Source organism: Colossoma macropomum, unplaced genomic scaffold (genome assembly GCF_904425465.1).
Source record: "Colossoma macropomum unplaced genomic scaffold, Colossoma_macropomum, whole genome shotgun sequence".
Lineage (NCBI taxonomy): Eukaryota > Metazoa > Chordata > Actinopteri > Characiformes > Serrasalmidae > Colossoma > Colossoma macropomum.
In genome coordinates this window covers 25,879,237-25,897,508 of record NW_023494809.1, presented here as the reverse complement: position 1 = coordinate 25,897,508, position 18,272 = coordinate 25,879,237, and the positions used below count along the sequence as shown (strand labels likewise).

General features: G+C 38.5%; 1 protein-coding gene across 1 annotated transcript; it reads left to right on the top strand.

The window, feature by feature from the left end:
- The first annotated feature begins 10,781 nt into the window (after positions 1–10,781).
- eif5a (eukaryotic translation initiation factor 5A) lies at positions 10,782–13,797 on the top strand. Its single transcript, XM_036557934.1, has 4 exons — positions 10,782–10,998; positions 11,108–11,212; positions 12,576–12,707; positions 12,907–13,797. Exons 1-4 carry the CDS (start codon positions 10,831–10,833, stop codon positions 12,967–12,969), a joined length of 468 nt encoding a protein of 155 aa, XP_036413827.1. The 5' UTR covers positions 10,782–10,830; the 3' UTR covers positions 12,970–13,797.
- The last annotated feature ends 4,475 nt before the right edge of the window (positions 13,798–18,272 follow it).

Below are 18,272 nucleotides of genomic sequence, written 5' to 3'. Positions count from 1 at the left end.
GATTTTGTATTCGGGTCATGGCATAAATTTTCACTGTTTACTCAAGGCAAGGCAATATTTAGACTGGAGATGAAACAAAGTGTTGATTTTTTCAGGCCATGCAGCGTCTTTGATATAAAATGACATAACATGGCTCTTGGCTTCTGTCTGATTTCCAATTGGCCTTATGATCTTCCATTTAATTCAGAGACTAGGAATTTTACACACTCAAAAGTGAATGAGTTTTTTAATACCGGTGCCAAAATTAGCTCATAAACTAACAGAGATAGTCTGCACAACGGATTATATACAGTAGAATTCCTGTAAACTGCTTACTGTGGGCACATTGTTCGTTCTAAACAGCTCTAAACGTCTGGATATTTTTAGCAGTCGCTTTGGGACGGCGACAGATTGTTCACGTTATTTTTGCACGTTTGTGTGCGACACGATGGGGAATATCGTTCACGCCTTTTTCCATAACAGACTTCACAGACTGTCCGTCAACGTTAGCTGTGAGGAAACTCATTTAGACTGGAGTGCTGCTGTGCTGACTCAGAGCTGTTTTAGCTTTAGACCAAAAGTTTCTTGATATCAGAAAAAGTGTTCAATCAAATTGAACTTTTAGTAATAGGATTTATATTTTAGCATGTAAGATTTAAGTTCTCACAAAGATTTATAGCTTTTTTCCAATTCATTTTAATAGGAACCAGGTGAACAATTCATACAATTAATATTAGTATGAACTAAATTTTACATCATAATTACATTTTTATGAATAATTCTAAATATTACATTTGAATTGATTAATTACTGGTGAAAATTGAATTTGCACAATTAGTATTTAATTAATTAAACGTAATATGTCAAAATTTAATGTTTAATCATGAAAATTGAGTAACCTGTAAAAATTTCATTAGCAAAATTGTTTCTTCCATTAAAATTAACCTATTATTATTAAACCTCAAATAATAAGTTAACAGAATATAAAACACAGATTATAGTTCATCTAACTTAATGTCACACCCCTAAAAACGATGGTCTTTCAGAAGTTCCTTAGTAAAGAAAATGGTTCTATATAGAACCATGAACACTCGAAGAACCCTCGAAGGCTTCTTTGCATTGTGAAATGGCACCCAAAAGAGTTCTTCTTTTGTTACGATGTCAAGCTTGTTACAAAAAAAGAACCCTTTTGGGTGCTAAATAGAACCTTTTTCAAAAAGGTTCATCTACCACACATTCTCCATCAATCTGAAGAACCCTTTCATGATGCAAAGAACCCTTTGATTGATGGAGAATGTATGGTTTTATGTAGAACCTTTTTGAAAAGGATACTATATAGCACCCAAAAGGGTTCTTCTGTTGAAACAGGCTTGAATCGTAACAATAGGAGAACGCTTTTTGGTGCCATACAGAACCAATTTCAAAAAGGCTCTATATAGAACCATTTGTAATACATCCCCCATCAATCTGAAGAACACTTTCATGATGCAAAGAACCCTTTGATTGATGGAGAATGTATGGTTCTATCTAGAACCTTTGTGAAAAAATTCTATATAGCACCAAAAAGGGTTTTTCTATTGTAACAGGCTTGAATCGTAACAATAGGAGAGCCCTTTTTGGTGCCATACAGAACCCTTTTTAAAAAAGATTCTATATAAAACCATCTACCACACATTTCGCCATCAATCTGAAGAAAGCTTTCATATTCCAAATAACCCTTTAATCATGGAAAGGGTTCTTTGAGTGTACATGGTTCTATATAGAACAGTTTTCTTTACTAAAGAACCCTTGAAGAACCATCATTTTTAAAAGTGTAGAAGTTTAATGAACTAAACATTTTAAGACGTCCAGGTTACTTAAGTTCAAACATTGAATTATTTTGCTAAAATATAATTCCAGCTACTATAAATGGAATTTTGACATTAGATCTGAATTTTTATGGGGTTTTTTTTTTAGAAAACTTAACATTTTCCTTGTTCAGACTGAATTTTAGAGTGAGAAACTTTAGAAGGCTAATAGTTCTGTCTGAAGAGTCATTTTGCTGGTGCCGTGACCCGGAACATCTGTTGTTATTAGCGCCTGCGAACAGCAGGAGTCGCTATGGAGAAAATGAAAGTGGAAGGTCAAAGGGAAGTTGTGTAATAGACAGTCTGCAAACAGTGGCTGTTGGAGTGAGGAGATAAGAGCTGCACACTGCAGACAGATCGGCCCCAGGAGCAGATTTAGGTCACAAATGCCACCCAGAACGAAACGTCTAACACGTACCCCTCACGTTTCCTAAAGCATTAATCCGTGAATTGTGAGTGAGCGTGAATGTGTCTCTGCATGTTTGGAAGGCTTCACTAGCCGCCCCTGTTACCTTTTGGGATCTTACGGTCAGTTGTACCTTCACAAAAACATAAAACTGTGACGTGGGGTTGAAATGTGTCACTCTCTTTCATGTGCTGCCTGCAAATGTGGATTTCTGTATTTCTACTCATTTCTATGGAGTTTTCATTATAGTGTGCGTGTTTGGTCTCACTTTGTCTTAATCTGGACTTATAATAATAAAAAAGCAGTCTTGACTGTAATACATCCTTCGATATTCAGTTGGGTAGTGACTGGTTAGTAGGTTAGTGATGGTTCTCTGAAACAAAGTAAACTGGGATAATGGCAAATAAGTTGATAACAGTAGAGCAGAGATGGGCGATAACACTCATTCTCTTTTTGATCTGATACCAAGTACATACTTCAAAGAGATGGTTCTACAAGGGTTCTTTAGTACAGGCAATGATTTAGAACCATATCATGCTTAAATAGTTCTTTGCATGGGGAAATGCTTCTTCAGATTGACGGAGAATGTGTTGTATATGGTTCTGTATAGCACCAAAAAGGGCTCTTCGACTGTTACGCTGTCAAGCTTTTACACTCTTACAAAAGATGGTTCTTTAAGGGTTCTTCAGGAAAAATAATGGTTCTGTATAGAACCATGAACACTCAGAGAGCCTTCTCCATGATAAAAGGGTTCTTTTTGCATCATTAAATGTTTCTATATAGCACGAAAAGGGGTTCTTCTGTCGTTACAATCTCAAGCTTAAAACAATAGAAGAACACTTTAAGGTGCTACATAGAACCTTTTTAAGAGAATCCTTTGCATGATTAAAGGGTTCTTGCATCATTAAAGTGTTTTCCAGATTGATGGAGACTGTGAGGTAGATGGTTCTATATAGAACCTTTTTGAAAATGGTTCTATATAGCACCCAAAAGGGTTCTATTGTTACAAAGTCAAGCTACATAGAACCTGTGCTACATAGGTTCTATATAGAACCGTCTATAGCACATTCATGCTCAATTTCCATCAATCTGAAGAACACTTTCATGATGCAAAGAGCCCTTTAATCATGACAACGGTTCTTTGAGTGTTCATGGTTCTATATAGAAGCATTTTCTTTACTTACTACCCTTACAGAGCCATCTTTTTTAAGAGTGTAACAATAGAAGAACCTTTTTTGGTGCTATATAGGACCATTTTCGAGATGTACAACACATTCTCCATCACTCAAGATCCATTTCACCATGCAGAGAACCATGTTAGCATGGAATGGTTCTATACAGAACTCAAAGAACCCTTGAAGAACCATCTTTTTTAAGTGTGTAATACAAAGACTGATGTCCAAATACAGATAGCGTCACTTCTTACTTCGTCTTCTTGTTCACGTAAAAAAGTGAAAACCCGATAAAATGTGGACATCAAAAATTAGTATCGATATATTTTTGTGATCGGTTGCGTATCGATCCGCCCACCCCTACATTACAGCAGCTGATCGTCCAGCTGGCTCTACTGAAGCAGTCCCAGCTTTTTAAAGCCCAAAAGCCACGTCCTCAAACAGAACGTAGACGAGGTACGTTGTTTTGTTTGGCTAAGCCTTCACTTCTTCTGAGCACACTGAAGCTGCTAGCATTTGTGTCCAAGATCAGGCATACCCATGTTGTTTTTTCACCTCGTGAATATCATATCTCTGTTATTTTCCTTTTTTCTTTTTTTGTATGATGACATGTTCTGAATGCTGCCAAAACAGAATGGGTTTCGTTGATGAAAATGAACACTAGAAAAACATGTAGCTAGGTCTTCAAAGAGCTCCTGATCTCGTCTAATTTGTGCCTAGTACATGGGGTCCAGTTGTCCACTCCACTGCTCTCACCTGTTTCATTCTATCAATGTAAAGCACCTTTTTTCGGTTGTATTCCGACACACCGCTGAGCTCCGACTTACCATAAAACGAGCATTTTATGGACATTGCCCATTTGTGTGGAACCCAGACTTGCTTGACCTATTTATTGGTTTGTACAGTACATCATTTCTGGTATGTCGTTGTACTTGGAAGCAACAGTATTATTACTGGTTTTGCAAAGGGATTCTTTTCTATAGCTGTATTTTGGATTAGCTTGTTGGTCTGAAAGTGCTATGAAATCTATATTAGAATGTCAGAGATGATTAATATCAGTGCTTTATGTAATAACAGTTTATCCTATTTCAGATTTTTTTTCCCAGTATTGTTCGATGCTTTCCTTCATTTTTTTCCTTAAGATAGGTTTCACTGCTGAATATAGCCAAAATGAAATGCTGATACTTTTTTCTTTTGTATGGTGAAATTTTTCCTGGTCTGGTTCGGAAAAAAAAAAAAATGACCCATCATATTTCTGTCTGAGGATGAGGCTGAATGGAAACAACACTGTAAATGAAAAGTACACCTAAGGGATGGTTAAGCTAGGTCAGAGGTAGGATTATTAGCAATAAAGTGTATTACTGATTTTGATAAGATTTTCTGGTATTTCCTTTTTTCTGTCTTAATTTGGTAGAAAAAAAAAATGTTCAAATTGTTGATGTCCAGAATTTGGGGATGGCAGGATTTCAGGGGTTCTAAATGACACGGACATAGTGGTGGACATATGAGCTCCAACTTTGAAGAGTACATTCACAGTTTGTTCCCATGTAACATAAAGCATTAGAAACTTTGCTGTTTTTTAATAAATTGATGTATCAAATCAAACCTGTGCTGTATTTATTTGTAATTTGCAGTGTCAATAAGAAGGTATCAGCTCCCACAAGCAGGTTCTGAAACGGACAGGTTTTGAAATGCACTGGGTCAAACCAATTCACTGTGCTTGTTAGCATTGCCAGCTGAAGGCTGTCAAGATGAATGAGCATGAGCTCATAAAAGTGTGATTCAGAAGCTGTTACTGTAGTGACTGTTCATAAGCAGAATATCACTGCTGTCGGAACAAAACCTTTTATCTCCATTTTTGTCGTTTTTCAGTTTCTGATATAATTTGAAAATACCTGTTGCTCTTTACATTGTGTGTAAATTTCATGCTGAACAGACCAAAATAAATGGCCAAAAATTGCTTGGGAAAAAGTCTGGTTCTATTGACTTACATTAAAAGTAAGGTGTGTTTTTCCTTCTGCTGTAAAGTTGTCGTTTTAGACATACAAGGTTTTATTCTGACAACAGCGATATGTACTCGGTACATGTTGCATGTAAAAAGTTTATATATCACTATCTGAAATATCCGTATCTTTGCACAGTGCACTATAGGACCAAAATATACACTATACTTATTCTCTGAAAATAACCCGCTGCTTAAGTCGAGGAGGATTAACTCAGTCATGGACGCCTTGGTTACTTTTATGTAGGTCCCATCAAGTCTATCACAGCGTAATCACGTCACAGAGAAAACGTAAATAGAGCAATAAGGAGTAGAGCACAGCTAACATGCAAACTAACATGCACACTTAAAAAAGAGGGTTCTTCAGTAATGAAAATGGTTCTATATAGAATCATGAACACTCGAACCCTTTTCATGATTAAAGAGCTCTTTTTTTTATCATTTGAGAAATGTCGTTCTGCCTTTTCTCTCTCAGAGCGACGCAGAGAAACTTGTTCATGCATTTGTTCCAGCAGAGTTGATCACTGTAATGATCTTCTTACTGGACTTCGTAAGAAAACAATACATCCTTTACAACTCGTACAAAATGCATCAGCATCCTAACAAAAACTAAACAGAGAGATCAGATCACTCCTGTTTTAAAAGAACTACACTGGCTGTCTGTATCACTCAGGATAGATCTTAAAGTTCTGCTACTAGTTTTTAAGGCTCTGAATGACCTTAAAGCACCGCTTACATCACAGAGTGTCTGTTTATGATCTTAGATCTGCAGATACTGACCTTCTACAAACACCTTCTGTAAAATACAGAAAACATTGAGAGACTCTTTCAGTTATTCTGCTTCTAAACTGTGGAGCTCAGTTCACCTTTTATTAGACAGTCAATCTCAGAGCTCACTTTTAAGAAGCATCTAAATATGTATCTCCTTAACTCAGCATTTAATTAAAACTCTATGTCTTGTGGTTTTTATCTTTTAATTTGATCAGTTTCATTTTCTTCTGATTCTAAATAAACACTTATGATTTCTTGTATAACTATGTTTTATCACCTGTCTGTAAAGCCCTTTAAGCTGCCTCCGGCATGAAAAGTGCTATATAAATAAACATTATTATTATTACTATTACTATTATTATTATTATTATTATTTTCAGAATTGTAAAAGCAATCTTCAAATTGATGGAAATGTGTTGTATATGGTTTTGCACAGAACCTTTTTGAAAAGAGTTCTATATAGCACCAAAAATGGTTCTTCTATTATTATGATGTCAAGAAACACTCTTTAATGGGCTATATAGAACCTTTTTTAGAGAATCCTTTGCATGACTAAAGGGTTCTTTGCATCATGAAAGGGTTCTTCAGATTGACGGAGGATGTGCTGTATATTTGAAAAAGGTTCTGTATAGCACCTTAAACGGTTCTTCTATTGTTACAAGCTTGACATCATAATAATGGAAGAACCCTTTTTGGTGCTAGATAGAACCATATACAAAACATTCTCCATCAACCTGAAGAACCATTTCACCATGCAAAGAACCATTCAAGCATGAAGTGGTTCTATATAGAACTCATAGTCTGCAGCATGTAATGCCTCTGAAACAGGGGTGACCATATGGAAAAAAAAATATATGCGCATGTATTTTGGTGGATTTCAAATACATTTTAAAAATATTGCAATCCATGGAAAAATATATTCCAAACACTAAAATGTATTTCAGAATATGTTGCCATATTAACCAAATATATTTTAAAATACATTTTTTAAATGTATGGGGAAATATTACACATAGAAATGTACCATACAAAAATAAATGTATGTAAATGTATGTATCAAATATATTTGAAAATGAATGAAAACAGACAAAATCCTGTCTTCTGCACTTCACTGTTGAATCCCTTCTGAAATGAATTTGTATTCCGGTATCTTAATTTTAAATATGATCAAATGAACCTTTAACAAAACAAAAGAGAGTGTTGTAGGTATTGATACTCTGTGAAAGTGCAGTTATGATTTTATATCTTGTTTATCTGAAATGCATTGTGTGTGAGTGTCTTACTGCAGACGTACATGGTTAATGCAAAGTTCCATTCATTCAGTTCATGCATAATAACAAATACAAATAAATTTGACGTTTTTAATACGTTTTTGGCCATTTTCATAAATTGCAAAAATATATTTGATAAATAGTTTTGGAATATATTTTTCCATATGGGTGCCCAAACTTTTTGTCTTGGGGGTCAAAGTACAGTGATTGTGATGGGACAAAAAGACAAAAATAGTAATGAAGAAGGTGGTACATGTTTCTATATAAAACCTTCCTGAAAATGGTTCTATAACACCAAAAGTTCTATATAGAACGATATACAACAGATTCTCTATCAATCTGAAGAACCACTTTACCATGCACTGAACCTTTTAAGCATGCGAGTGGTTCTCTGAGCGTTCATGTTATGTTTTTGAATTTAATAAATAGGTCCGAACAAATAAATCAAGGACCATTTTATGTATTATTTAAATTGGTCTCATAATGCGTGCAGTACAGGGTTAAGCATGCAAATGGTTCTTTCAGTGTGGCTCTACAAGAACTCACTGTCTTTATTAAGGAACCCTTGAAGAACCATCTTTTTTCTATACTCCCCTATACTATATTCCTGCAGAACAGGAGGCAGCAGTTTCAGGACCGCAATTCCAGGACCATATGTTTTTCCTTCCTGTCTACCTAACTACTTACAGTTTTAAAGGCTTTTTCCGCCTGAATACTACAACTTTATCTAACTTACAGTTTTAGAGGCTTATTCCACCCAAATACTACTATTTTACCTAACTTACAGTTTTAGAGGCTTATTCCACCCAAATACTACTATTTTATCTAACTTACAGTTTTAGAGGCTTATTCCACCTAAATACTACTATTTTATCTAACTTACAGTTTTAGAGGCTTATTCCACCCAAATACTACTATTTTATCTAACTTACAGTTTTAGAGGCTTATTCCACCTAAATACTACTATTTTATCTAACTTAAAAATACTACTATTTTATCTAACTTACAGTTTTGGAGGCTTATTCCATCCAAACACTTTCTCAGAATTAAACTTGTTTACTAAGAGTTGCATTTTGTGTAATTGTGTAAAAATAAAGATACAATCAATTGCACATATTGCTTTTACAGTCACTAAATCTCAACCGGATATTTGAGACACAAGAAAGGCTTTGGTGCCATAATATTTATTTAATATATCAACAATAACAACCAACAAGATTCCACAAGTAATATATACATTTAAACATTTAAAACTGGGATGCTTTCTCTTTCCCACGTGTTAAATGCGGTCCTTATATCCACTTCGCTAGGGAGCAGTGTCGCGAAAACATGCGGTCCTGGAACTGCTGCCTCCTGTTCTGCAGTCAGACCCTACTCTCCTCTTTTTTCGAGCGTAGCCAATCCTCCTAAGCGGCCAGGGCGCTGTGCTCCCGCAGCCCTAAACAGGCCTTGATCTCTCCGCGGAAGAAGCGCAGACTCCGCCCACGATACGGGTGCCGCAGTAAAATTGGGCGCGCGTGCGTATTGACATTCCTTTTTTTCTTGGAAGTAAGTGCCGTGCGGCGCGTGCCTTTCTCTCACGCAGAAAAAGGGAAATTTTCTGTAGTATAGCCGCTCGTTGACTCTTACCGAGCACGTTCGTGAGCCGGACCGGGCTGATAGAGCCGCCTGCTGTGTCGGACGATGATAACTGAGCTTCTGTTTCTCTAAAAAAGAGTCTGTAAGACTGAGCTTGAGTAACTAGGAGTTAGCTTGTTAGCTAGCGGGCTAGCCAGCTCGTTGCACGAGGCCTTCCGCGCCGTGACTGGTCACGTTCCCAGGCGCGCGAGCAGTGAGCATGTCGTTACCGTGCTGAGACTAACTTGATTTCATTCATATTTAAGGCGCTGTGGTTGTTTTCAAACCCAGAAACACGGTTAAGGGAGCAGGGAGTTGTTCCAGCAGTGGGGCTAGCGCTAGCCGCTAACGTTAACTGCTTAGCAAACCACGTTGAAGTAACGTTAACGTTAGCCTTAGCTAGCATATGTGTCCACTTGCGCTGTTTTTCGAGCGGTATCGTATCGTTGTGGATGTCGTTGTGGGGTTAAAGTAGCTGAATGGGTTCCTTTTCTGCCGCTCTAACAAAACCCTTTTCCTTTGCCGAGGCTGGAGTTGGCTTCTTGTTCCAACTCTCCGGTCCACCTTAAATGTGCGGCGGTTACGTTCTGGCGGCCGAGGCGCCGGAATGAAACTGCCGTACGTTTAAGGTGGAACGGAGAATTCGAATAGGAAGCCAACTTCAGCCTCGTTTTCCAGCAGAGTTAGCCGGCTAGGTGGGTAGCTAACGTTAACCGAGAAGTGCTCCTGAGTTAGCGAGTCACATCTGGCCTTGCGTGTTCATTGTACTGTTAAAAAGTTTTCTCGCCGTTCCCGGTGAGGTACTCCGCTCTCTTAACGTCCGGAATCGTTAAGAGTCGTTAATTCAGCTTTTTAAAGAGCCGTTAGGACTCGTGTGCTTTTTGTCTGCTTCTGTTTTTTTGTCTTATTAAAGCAGCGCCCGGCCTTTGGGCGTGAAACCAGAGCACCATGATGCGGCAGGTTAGCGAGCGCATGATCTCTGCTCCCGGTTTTCACTTCTCGTTTAAAAAGTTGTTGTACGGTTGTGCGACCGCTTTCAGATGCCTGCGAACCGTTATTTAGACCACTTAAGTGGATTTCGGGAGCGCTAATTTGCCCCGACCGCATGAAACAGATGACGTAGCCGGTTAAAAAGTTGGCCACGGTTGTGTGGGGCAGTGTTGGAGGCACCACACCCGGAGTCTGTGATCGCTTCAAGAAACAACTCGTAAACAAGTTTTAGTTTTGTTTAATTGGTTTTAAAAAGTTAATAGACACCTGCTTATCCAGTGTTTTAATAGGGAATCTGCCCCCCATTTGCTGCAGTAGCAGCTTCCACTCTTTTGGAAAGGCTTAACGTTAGATGTTGGAACATTGCTGTGAGGATTTGATTGCATTCAGGTCAGGTACAGATGTTCTGGATCACTCATCTCCTCAGAGGTACTGGATGGAGCTCAGTCACTCCAGAGAATGCAGTTCCATTGCTCAACAGCCCAGTGCTGGGGGGCTTTGTAACTCTCTAGCCAGTGCTTGGGATTGAGTATGATGACCGTAGGCTCATGTGTGGCTGCTCTCGTTCTTTTGGCAGTGCTTTATTATGGGTATTATACAAGCTGAACAATTGAACACCTGTCCACACCTGGGTGTGCCTCTTAAAGTAGCCCATACATTCTTTTGTTGGAGTGTCTAAGCTTTTTTTGGCTGTTTCTTGCTTTTTTGGTTTTAATGAATAAAACTTAATTTTTTTCCATCTTGTCTTTGCAGTGCCCCTTGAATAGACCCCATCATGGCAGATCCAGATCTTGATTTCACTAGTGGAGATGCTGGGGCCTCTGAGACCTACCCACAGCAGTGCAGTGCCCTGCGCAAAAACGGATTTGTGGTCCTGAAAGGTCGTCCCTGCAAAATCGTTGAAATGTCCACTTCAAAAACTGGGAAGCACGGTCATGCTAAGGTGACTATTCTCATCTGACTCATTTAGACCACCCACAGTTATTTTAAGTACATGCTTTCTTTCCATTTTTGTGTACTTAGGGTAAATTGCTTGCCCTTGTTTTCTGTAGGTTCACCTGGTCGGTATCGACATTTTCACTAATAAGAAGTATGAAGATATTTGCCCCTCTACCCACAACATGGATGTTCCCAACATAAAGAGAAATGATTACCAGGTAAGCAACATGTTGCAGTCCCAAACATCCATTGTTTGGACTCTTGTGACTGTTTTTAAGACAAGGTGTTACCCTGGGCAGAGTCAGGCCCAGAGTACTGCCCTGTGCTGGCAGTAACCTCTGAATAGTGCTGCGCATTTGCTTTTTCGTTTTTGCTGAACATGTAAAATGTCAGAGTTGTTGGCGTATCTCCTCTTGTTGAGATCGATCGACATAGCTAAATGCTGTCTCGCGTCTTCGGTTACAAGACCTACCTAGTTTTATAAAAATGTAGATTAAACTTGTATACCTACAACACAAGGTGCAACACTCATGTTTAGGTTGTTTCATTCACACCTGCAGTGATTTATTGATTGAACAGGGTTCATGGGGTTTCAATAGCAGATGATATTAATGGGCCTCATTCACCAACCATTCTTAAGAATTAATTTCTTCTTAAAACCCACTTATGCAGTTTTTACAAAGATTCTGGCAGTTACCAGTGTTTTCTTATTTGGAAATTGTTTTCAGGTGAGAACAGAATCTACACACATTCAGCAGCACAAAGGTGCAGTTCTGCAGTTTAAGACCATGTCAATCTGACAGGCTGCTTCTTAGGACCTTTTTCAAGAACAGATTTAAGAAAAACTTAAGATATTGGTCAGTGAGGCCCTCTGTCTTCCTAGAACTGTTGAAGTGTTAACAGAACTTGAGGTGCAGTTTGGTTATATAATATACAAGATCATGGCGCCTGTTCCCACTTTTAGATTTAAGTTGTCATCATAAAATAATGTAAAATGAGCGCACACGAGTCTGACCTACAAAAAAAATGCATGTTTCTTACATTAGCTAAGGTGATACTGGAGTTAATAGTTATTTCACAGTGTGATCTTGTAACAAGCTGCATAGCCAGCAGTTGCTCGGTGGTACATTGTACAAATAGGTATATAGTCGCGTTCATGAAGATTCTGAAGCATAACCTTTGTGGGTTTTGCATTCAGTGTCATTTGCAGTAGTTCCAGATGTGGGAAAATGGTGCTTATTAGAGTTAGCTGTGCTGTAATTCTTGCACATAGTGTAACTCTATTCTCTTTAACTTGCTTAAGTATGCTTTACATCAAGACTAGTGTTGCAGTTAGAGCACAGATTTCTATAGTTTTCTAAACTTGTAGAATGAACTTTGTCTGTGACTGAATATGGTTTTGTAGCTTATTTGAAATTGCTGTGGGGCAGAATAATAAGACTGCTTTGACAGGTTTTAGACCTTTATAGCTCTGTTATGAACACATAATTGAGCTTCTGCTTCCATGTTAAATAGTCAGTTTTTCCCAGTTTCTGTATTAGACATGTTGGATGATGAACTCTTGGCTCTTTTCTCTCTCAGCTGGTCGACATCAACGAAGGGTTTCTTTCCCTTATGCTGGACAACGGTGACGTGCGTGAGGACCTTCGTGTTCCAGATGGTGACTTGGGCAAGGAAATCGAATCCAAACATGGAGCTGGTGAAGATATGATGGTTAGTACCTTTTTTAGTCTTTATTTATTTAAATTTGTCCTTGGTTTAAGTTAAACTTGGTTTATGAACACTGTTCTGTTGCCTTTTTTGCTGATGCATATGATTTATCTTGGTTTAAAATTGGAATGATATTCTTCTTCGGCCAGCTTTTTCCCTTCCGTTGTTTGACTTATGTAACTCCATTCTCCTTGTTCCCTAGATTACTGTGCTCTCAGCTATGGGGGAAGAGTCTGCAGTGGGCATCAAGGCCTTTACCAAATAGGAAGAGAGACTGGGCTGCTCAGGCTGCAACATGCACCACCTTAACAAATCTCCTGCTTTTTGGTTTTTTGTTTTGTCACCAAAGCTATGGCCTTCACAAGCAACCTCAGTTTTTGTTGCGATTGTACTCCCATTTTTCTTCTCCTTCCAATACTGTGCTGGACTTTTAACAACTTAATCTTGTTAGGTTGTTTTTGGCATTCTCTCGGATCATAGTTTTTGTTTTATTCTTTTAGGGTTTTTTCATTCCACTTTATTTTGCCTTTAAGATGTTGGTCTGGCCACTTACATTCCTAAATGTTAAACAATGGGATCCACTTTTGTCTCTTTTTATATACATATATTACATGAATAGCGTGCAGAACTTATGCCTTTTGGGGGAATATGCATATGAGTTTTAAAGAAGGGGATGGCCCTAACTGACACTTGCCTTTTTTTTTCCCTGCCCCCTCCCCTTATTCTTCCCCTTATCCACCCCCTATTCCCCCCTGCCCCACCCTTTACAGGTGCCATACCTTTTGCCTAACATGGTCATTTCTCTTGATTGAATGCCTTTTCCCAAAGTGAGATGTGTACTGGTAGTTAGCACTTTGTAGTACTTGCAGTACTTTGAGTACTACCGGAAACATTTCAGTTTTTTTTCCTTTTTAAGTAAAATCACTAAGAAACCAACTTCAGTGAAATTTCTAAATGCCAGTCTCCATTGTATAGAAGTGGAAAGAAGAATGTGATGGCCATGTGCGATTACCTCTGTAACGCAATAGCAGCCAGCCTGATTTTGGCTGTCATTGACAACCTTAAATAAAGTGTTGAAGCCTGTATTTGTCTCCAGTAGAAAGGTGTTTATGGATGCTTTACCAGCATTTTGCAGGTTGGTTCTTCTGATGGACCCAATTTTTGCTATGGTGTGTTGGTAGAAAGCTTTTCTTTTTTCCTTTTTGTTCACTCGAGGCCTTTGTCACCATGCTGGAGATGGCAAAAAAATAAAGTTAAACGAAATAGATTTCAGCTGAAGGATTTATTTGGAATATTCTTGGTAACTTTGGATGAACCAGATTTACAAATTGGGGTGTTCAGAGGGTGCCTTTTAATATATAGTTACCATATTTATATTTAATTTTGTTCTTTTGTTCTCTACCAATGAATCTAGTTTTCCAGTAGAGTTGGCACCATGCTGACGAAGGTGGTATTTGGACTGATTGAATCTTAATCTGCCCCTTAAAGGGGTTTAAACCAGAAATGTCAGGGAAAACTTGCAATAGTGCTGTTGAGATTTTTTATTTATTTTTTTTAACCCTTAATGTATAGAAGTCAAAGTGGGATACATCTGATTTCACAACAGTGGGTTGTGGGTATAATACAGGGCAGAATTCCTGTTTGGGTGTCTATTGGACAGTGCAACCCAGTGTACAGGTCAAACCTGTTAGTCATACCTTCCTTTGCACTTGTCTGGCCTGACGCCCAGAATGCACTGTGGCAATGGATGTCCAATACTGCAGCAGCCAATCAGTCTGGGAAAATGGAGAGCTCAAACTTTAATATGTGTCCAGTGTTAAGCTTTGAACATATTTTTTTTTTCCTGATTAATGTTTTTAAGATGAACACTGGTTATTTGGATGAACTCACTAAAGACTGATTTGACTTATCTCTTGTAAAAATTACCGTATGACAAATTATCATAACTTTTTCACAGTTTGCTGCTTGGAATGAGCGAGTGTGAGCTGGGATAAGGCCTGCGTTAGACACTCATCAGGAACTAGCCAAGCCAGGCTGGGTTTGTATGGGCTCCACCCTGCGCTGCCTTGGTTAGCTCATACACTTCTGAAAAGATGAGTCATGTTGCCCTCATGGTCATGTGCCAAGTCAATTCGGAGTGTATAGTTACAGATTATAGCTCACACATTATGTTCCTGTGTTTATGCTTGAAATTGTGTTTCCATGGATGTAAACAGCCCTTACTCAGAGGAAACCTTTAAGTCATCATTTATGCAGAATGACCAAAGACAAATGCAAGCTCCTTATGAAGGGCTTCAATTGACCAAGACTGTACTGCTGCCTTAGAATAGATAGTGTTACTGCTGAAGCAACCCAGAGTAATCCATTACATATTACTGTCGTGTGGCTTAAATGCAAGACACTGTGTGAGACGCTGAACATCCTGTTGCGTAAGTATTATGTGGCTTTGTGAAATTAGAAATTAGATAGTTCTTCAACAGGGTAAGAAGTATTCCATCACAAGCTTTTATATATGTATGTGTATGTGTGTGTATATATATATATATATATATATATACACCGATCAGGCATAACATTATGACCATTATGACCATTGTTTCTATGCTCACTGTCCATTTTATCAGCTCCACTTACTATATAGGTGCGCTTTGTAGTTCTACAGTTACAGACTGTAGTCCATCTGTTTCTCTGCATACTTTGTTAGCCCCCTTTTACCCTGTTCTTCAGTGGTCAGGACCCCCATGGACCCTCACAGAGCAGTACTATTTGGGTGGTGGTCATCTCGCACTGCTGTAACACTGACGTGGTGCTGGTGTGTTAGTGTGTGTTGCGCTGGTACAAGTGGATCAGACGCAGCACTCCTCATGAAATTTACACAGAATGGAAAGGCCAACAGGCATTTTCAAGTTATGTTAAAAACTGAAAAACAAATGGACATACAGGGTTTTCTTTAGACAACAGTGATATATATATTATATATATATTTGTTGTCTTATGCAGCATTCTGCAGTGCAGCATCAAATCCCTCAGCTTCATCGGTTTAGAACAGAGCTCCTTTAGTACAGTAATCCTGTTGTTTTCCTTCATCAGTGTTCTCTCACTACATTACCCACCATGCATTATGGCAATACATCATACAAACACTGGGAATCCCTGTGGTGTCAACCAATCTGTAGCTTAATAAATATAACGTCTTGGTCGTTGAACAAAATCGGTGATGTGCAGAAGGAGGACCTTCGTGTCCCAGATGCTGATTTGGGCAAGAAAACCAAAAACCGCGAAGAAAACCAGGATTCTGTCTTTACTCAGCACAAACTGGATGCGAGAGAGAAGTTTTCACCCTTTCAGCCACAGAAAAGAAGCCAAACCAAAGTTTCTAGTTAGCTGCCTTGTTACCTTCAATCAGCCTGCTCTCAAAAGCAGTTGTAGTTTTTCAGAATTTTCCTCCTGCCTTCAACATACATCACCAGAAGGGGGAATTTCTAGTCTTTAAAGGGGAAAATCTCACTCCAGAGCAGGGGTGTCAAACTCAACCACTAAAAAAGGCTATATTAAAAAATTTCAACCAATCCATGGGCCGAAGAACATCTGTGTTTTCATTTCATTTTTTATCAACAGTTTGCTATGACCTGAACACTGGCCATTGTTTATTCAAAATATGACAAAACTGCAACAGCAAAATATTGGCACTTGTGGTACACCTTCAAATATTACATGAATACTTATACGATTGAAAAATAATTTAAAAATAAAAACACATTGTTTTCCATGAAAACATCAGGCTATATTAGCTACAGACTGTTGAACTTCTTTAAATGTCCTCAGGAGGGAGGTTTATTAAAAATGGTGGAGGGGTGCACAATATGCAGCATTGCAGCAGCATGCTGGGGATTGTAGTGCAGCTAATTGTGGAAACGACTAATATTAATTTAAGTGATTAAAATAATTTAGAGGCCCAGGGAGGATGGTGCCATGGGCCTGACTTGGCCCGCGGGCCTTGTGCTTGACACATGGGCTCTAGAGACTATTTGCAGCACCACAGGATTTGTTGGACAGATATGTTTACAACAGGTGTAAAAGTACAAAGTAGAAGTACAAAAGTAGCAGCTAAAAAAAGCTACTCAATAACGTACAGAACTGAAACTTGTTTTAAAAAATCCATCAGCATAGCAGTTTACATTTGTTAGGTGCTATTTTTCTCTATTTGGCATTCTTTTTAGCGTGCATGTGGATTTTTTTTTTCATGTGATGTGGATGAAAAAATCTGATAAATCTGAAAAAAGAGTTTTCTTTGGGGACTGTTTTGCTTTAGAACATCCTTCATGTATCCCTCCACCATGAATGGATTAAAATAAATTGATTAAAATGCATTTTAGGCCAAAACTTTATCACAAAACTACCATAAAACAATGTCTCAGGCGTCAGGCTGAGTATTAATAACCATTCTGTGTAATAACTTTCTGTGAGGGAGCTTTTAGACGTGGACGTCTGGTTCCTATCACCACCACTGTGAACAATTCTGACTCAGTAAGTTTCTCTACAACAGGGCATTTCACACCAAACCACTCTGAATGACTGTTTTTTCATCTTAGCTATTAAATTATATAGAATTTTTGAAAAATTTGGTGGAGTTCCTACAGAGCCCCTAAGGGGCCGTGGTTAAAAAAAAAAAATGTTGCGTTCCCTCGCAAATGTTTTGCGTTCCCTCGCAAATAAAATGCGTTCCCTCGCAAATGTTTTGCAATACGATGCAAACGGTTTGCAGTCGCTTGCAAAAGCTGTGCTTTGCTTAAGCTCAGCGATGGAGCAGCTCATTGCATTTTACGTTGATCTTGGACTGAAATATAGTGTCGCTTCTCAAATCAACATGATTATAATGTTAGTGAGCACAACCTGAAACTGAGGTCGAGTGTCCTCGTACAGTAAAAGCTACATTTACAGACACTGCAGAGAACAACTGCTGAATAAACTCAGCGCAGACCGGCGAAGCTGGGAAAACAGCTTTTAACGTTAAATATGCTAAAAACAAAGCTCTAATGTAATGTGTTTTGCGAGGGAATGGAAAACATTTGCGAGGGAACGCATTTTTTTGCGAGGGAATGTAAAACATTTGCGAGGGAATGTAAAACATTTGCGAGGGAACTCATTTTTTGCGAGGGAATGTAAAACATTTGCGAGGGAACGCATTTTTTTGCGAGGGAATGTAAAACATCTGTGAGGGAACGCATTTTTTTTTGCGAGGGAATGCAATGTCATTAACTTTTTTTTAACCACGGCCCTTAGGGGCTCCGTAAGTTCCCCTTTACAGTTAAGAGAAATTAATTTTCCTGAGTAATTATCCTCAGTGACTCAACAAAAGTGAACAAAACTCATACTAATAAAAGGCTGTATAGTTTTTGGGACGGCTACGGCTTCATTGTGAGAGAAAATTCGCTGTAGCCAACACACATTACAGCTGCACCCGAATATTAGAGTTTAAATGACCAATAAATATGAAAAAATAACTCTAAAAAATAACTACATTTTTTCTGACGACTCTCTGCGGCGTCAAAACCGCGTGCGCGATGA